Source organism: Saprolegnia parasitica, assembly GCF_000151545.1.
Source record: "Saprolegnia parasitica CBS 223.65 unplaced genomic scaffold supercont2.205, whole genome shotgun sequence".
Classification (NCBI taxonomy): domain Eukaryota; phylum Oomycota; class Saprolegniomycetes; order Saprolegniales; family Saprolegniaceae; genus Saprolegnia; species Saprolegnia parasitica.
The window spans coordinates 11,594-15,997 of NW_012156599.1; the positions used below are offsets into that span (position 1 = coordinate 11,594).

General features: G+C 56.5%; 1 protein-coding gene across 1 annotated transcript; it reads right to left on the bottom strand.

Moving 5' to 3' along the window:
* Positions 1 to 3,938: 3,938 nt before the first annotated feature.
* Positions 3,939 to 4,360, bottom strand: SPRG_15890 (hypothetical protein; the record flags this gene model as incomplete). Its single annotated transcript, XM_012355096.1, has 1 exon — positions 3,939 to 4,360. The coding sequence occupies one exon, from the start codon at positions 4,358 to 4,360 to the stop codon at positions 4,025 to 4,027; it is 336 nt and encodes a 111-aa protein (XP_012210486.1). The 3' UTR covers positions 3,939 to 4,024.
* Positions 4,361 to 4,404: the final 44 nt, after the last annotated feature.

The window sequence follows — 4,404 nt, forward strand, 5'->3', positions numbered from 1 at the left end:
GACTACGTCCGCTTCGATATCATGTTTTCGACTAGGGATTGCCATTGCCTTGTCCCAACGCAAGTACCGGTCGTTGCGGCAGCAGCGAGTTCAGCGGTCGGTGCGGCTGCTAGCCATGTGGGCGGAGCTGCCCGAGTTTGCACTTGTGCCGTTGGAGCTGGCCTTCCGGATCACGGGCCAGCCGCACGGTGTCGACACGATCATGTCCATTCTCGAGTTTGCCAGCGAGGTTCGAGTCTAGCAAGGTGGATGTATCTCATCCTTTATGCGCAGGGCAGCACTATCGTGGTGTCATTGGTCTGCGGCAGTGCCATGCTCCTCTTTCATTGGTCCAAGCGATGTACGTCTCATATCCTCACGCAACGGGAACGAGATGGCGCAATGACTAGGTCACGTATTTCTCGACCGCATCGTGCACCCACTGGCACTGGATCTCTTTTATATCCCAATGATCACGGCTTTTCTGCGGCTTGGGACGTGTCCGATGGATTCCGAGCACGTCGCGTTGCCCGGCGGGTTTGTCTGCGACTGCGTCGACCACTTTGGCTACTTTTGGGTTGCTTCGATGCACAATCTAGAGTCTAGTTCTGACATGTACTGACGGAGACTGTGTGTAGGCGCTCGGACTGATCTCGTTCGTCTTGCTCTACTGCAGCGCACTGCATCACAAGATGAATGTCGAGCCGCTCGCAACGACCATGGACTTTCGTTTTCAACCGAGTTACCAGTTTTCATCGCCATGGCCCGGACACGTACACTCTCTAATTCATATTGGACATTCATCAAATGTGACTCTGTAGTTAGCCCGATCATGTCGATTTTGGTCAGCAACATGGACGCCAGCCGCAATGAGACCATCGGTCTCCTTACTGGTCTCCTCGTCGTTTGGGGCTTCCTTCTCGAGTACTCGTACCGCACCCAGCCGGTACTTCTCTCATGCATTTGTACATTATTCTGATGACAATATTGATTTCGATGTACTAGTGCATTGGCAGCGGGAGCGTCCCCAACAATATTCGCGTGCTGGCTTTCTCGAGCGCCATCTACACGACGCTTGCTTCCATTGGAGTCTTGACGACAGACGCCAGTCTCTCAACACTGCTCTGGACACTTGTACCGCAACCACTTATCGGTGTCGCTGCGTGGATGCTCAATGAGCGCCGCGCACGCCTGTATCACATTCCCAACGTCTCGATCGTTGAGCTACTCAAGAACGAATCGCCAACGATCCAATTGGTTGGCGCCGTCGCCGCGCTGTACGTCAACCCGAATCGCATCGTCGCGACAGACCACGAAAAGCTCTTGGTGCAACTACGGCAGCTCGCGCGTGGCCCGGTGCACGCTCCGCTCTCTCGTTTGTATGCGCTTCGAACCTTGTGGTTTAGTCACATTGAGGTCGATAGAATCTTGTATTCTACGTTACATACTATAAAGGTGATGTGTGTAGAGCTTTGTCGCACAGACGCCACCTGCCGTAGGCGACGCATCGACGGCGATCCCGCCAAAGTACTGGCTGAAAGACCGCGCCAACGGCGACCGACCACCGCGTCAAGCAAACAACCAGCCAAAATATGTCAAGCTGACGGCCGACAGCATTGTGCTTCAAGCGCACCTGCGGCTGGCGCGCCGAACATCCATCTCGTCCATGCTAAGCGACGTGCAGCAGCGAATCCAGTCCCAATCGAAGCAGAAAAGCTTGATCCTCCAATCCACAGGCAGGAGCGCTACAGCCCCCGAGGATACCACATCCTGTCGCATCGTCATCATTCACGATTGTCCGTGGCTCTCGTACTCTCAATCACCTGACGACGCCGTCGCGACAGCCAACAGTCTCTTTCGCTTGGCGCTCGACATTTGGGCACAGAGCTGTGCGCATCAAGATCGCGTCGCCATGCGTGAATGCGCGCTCTTCCTTCTCCAGTGGTACCGCACCGGCCACCTCTATCTCCCGCCCGTCGTCTACCTCCAGATCTTATCCGCACTCTGCATGGTCGGATCCACCAAACACATCATCGATGCTACCCACAGTTTGTACAACGCGACGCTCGACAAGGTCACACCCGTGAGTCTCTGGCTCGAGCACCCCGGGTGTGTCGACCACTTTGCCTTTGCACTCAAAGTGCAAAGTCGGACGACTGTGACCAAGTGCGCCTCCATATTGGCGCTGATCGTGGACTGTGCCAAGACGACGCAGGCACCACCGCGACGCTGGACGCCGGCAGCGATCGAGAGCGTCGAGGTGGCGCTGGCGGCCTGGCCGCACGTGTACCGGATCAGCGACTGTCTCGAGCGCGTTTACACGTACCTCTTTGAGATCCAGTCTGCGCCACCAAAGCCTGTAGAGCGCACCGGCAGCGTGCAGCGATCCTTATGGAGCGCGGTGCAGGCGTCCAAGTCCACCCGCGACTTGCCAAGCACCAAGCCACGCGACGCTTGGGCATCTAAAGACCTTGCTGCTGGGCCGCAGCCGTTGTTGTCACTAGCCCCTCCACTGGGGTCGCCATCGAGTAAGAAACGGAGTTTTGCGCGGGCGGCCAGCCTTGCCCTCGGTCTCAACGCAGTGCATCCACTTCCATCTGCATCCTCTCGACGACGGGTTCAACCCATGTCGTTTGATGTTGCCGACACGCTGACGTCGACGGTGGCGACGCTAGCACCGAGCTCGAGTCAGACCAAACTTACCCCCGTCAGCGTTCTTCCCCGCAACGGCAGCTGGACCAAGATCATGCCAACGGCAGCGTCGCCAGAAAGCAATGAAACAGGTCCACGACGAACATCGCTGACAAAACTGCGCCAAGGCACCACGGTCAAACTCTTTGTTGCAACCGTGGTACCGACGGAGACCATGGATACTGCCGACGCCGTGCCTCGTCTGCCTGCCGCCGTGGATGACGCGACGCATACGACGCCTTCGAAAGCACCGACAGACCAGGCAACCGCGAGCGCGGCCACGGCTCTTGTCGAAAAAATGCCCTCCGTTTTGGACGGCGCCGTCAAAATGGAAGTTCTCTCAGCGGCTGAGCTGCGACGGTCGGAGCGCACACAGTTTATTCAAATCTTGCAGCGCGCGTACGAGCTCCAATCGTCGACCAAAGCGCAGACCAAACGATTTGGCGCCCGCGACGCCATCGAGCGCGCTGTCGAGCTCTACCGCTCGCCGCGTGAGTGTGCGATCCACGATTACATTGAAACGACGCTTGCCCCGGCGATCCACGAATTCTTCGAGCCCTTTATGACCGCACGTGCGACGCCACAGGCGTCCACGTGGATGCACCGTCTCAAGATGATGCGATGAGAAAGCCGGGGCAACGTGGTAGCGAGGATGACCTGCCTCTGTGGGTTGAGAGTACTGAATGAAATCCGGTGGCATAGCGAATGATGATGCATCTTCGTCCACAATTGAAGGGCACACGCGACGCGGTTAAAAAGGGCGAATGAATAAACGACAGGTCGCCGTCTCCATCGTATGTTCTGTCCAATCAATGCACGTTAATCTTCGTCTCGATGAGACGGGAAATGTGTACGCGAGGCGCGGGGATATTTCCCCTAGCTTCGGATTGATTGCAACCGGCCTCGCGTCTCGCGATTTACTTCGAGCAGCTCTCAACATCCGGCCAATAGATAGATAGATAGATAGATAGATAGATAGATAGATAGATAGATAGATAGATAGATAGATAGATAGATAGATAGATATGGCCTTTATTCAGATGTATCAACGCAAGGTCCCATCATGTCATGACGATGTGTGCAGGATGATACAAACGACAGGTAGTTGATGACACGAAAACCTGAGGATTCGAAATGAGGATTCCTCCACCAACCATGCGTTGGCATCGCAAAGCTGCGCATGACGCAAGGTCGGTCAGCCTCGATTCGCTTGCAGTCGCCATCTCGAAGGACCATCGGTCTCTTGCCGCCAGTCGTAGAGAATCTGAGCAACAGCAAACGCAACAACTCGTTTTTGAGTATATTTCCCGATGCTCATGCCGTCGCCTGCGTGGCATGATGAGAGTCGCTGTCATCAAAATGGCCAGCGGCGCCACCGGGGCACCGACGGGGCATCGTCTTGAAACTGGTCGAGGTACGGGTGCAGGAACGCCCGCATCGTCGGGTCGAGTGTGGTAGCGACGTACTCTTCCAGCGCACACTCGTCGGCGAGCTGCATGAGCTTGAGTGCATTCGTGACGGCGTTGTCGAGCTCGGGGCGCTTGGTGGCGATGCAGCTGCGCCGGCGATCGTTCCCCGAGGCATGGGTCGTCATCACCATCGCGAACGCCAGCTCCAATTTCAGCACAAACTGCCGCCGAATGGCTTGACGTCGCTCAATCTCTGGCACAACGTCCAGCGGGACGTACATGGGCGTTGCCTTGGCTTTGCCCCGAACCGTGTTGACCAGCTGCC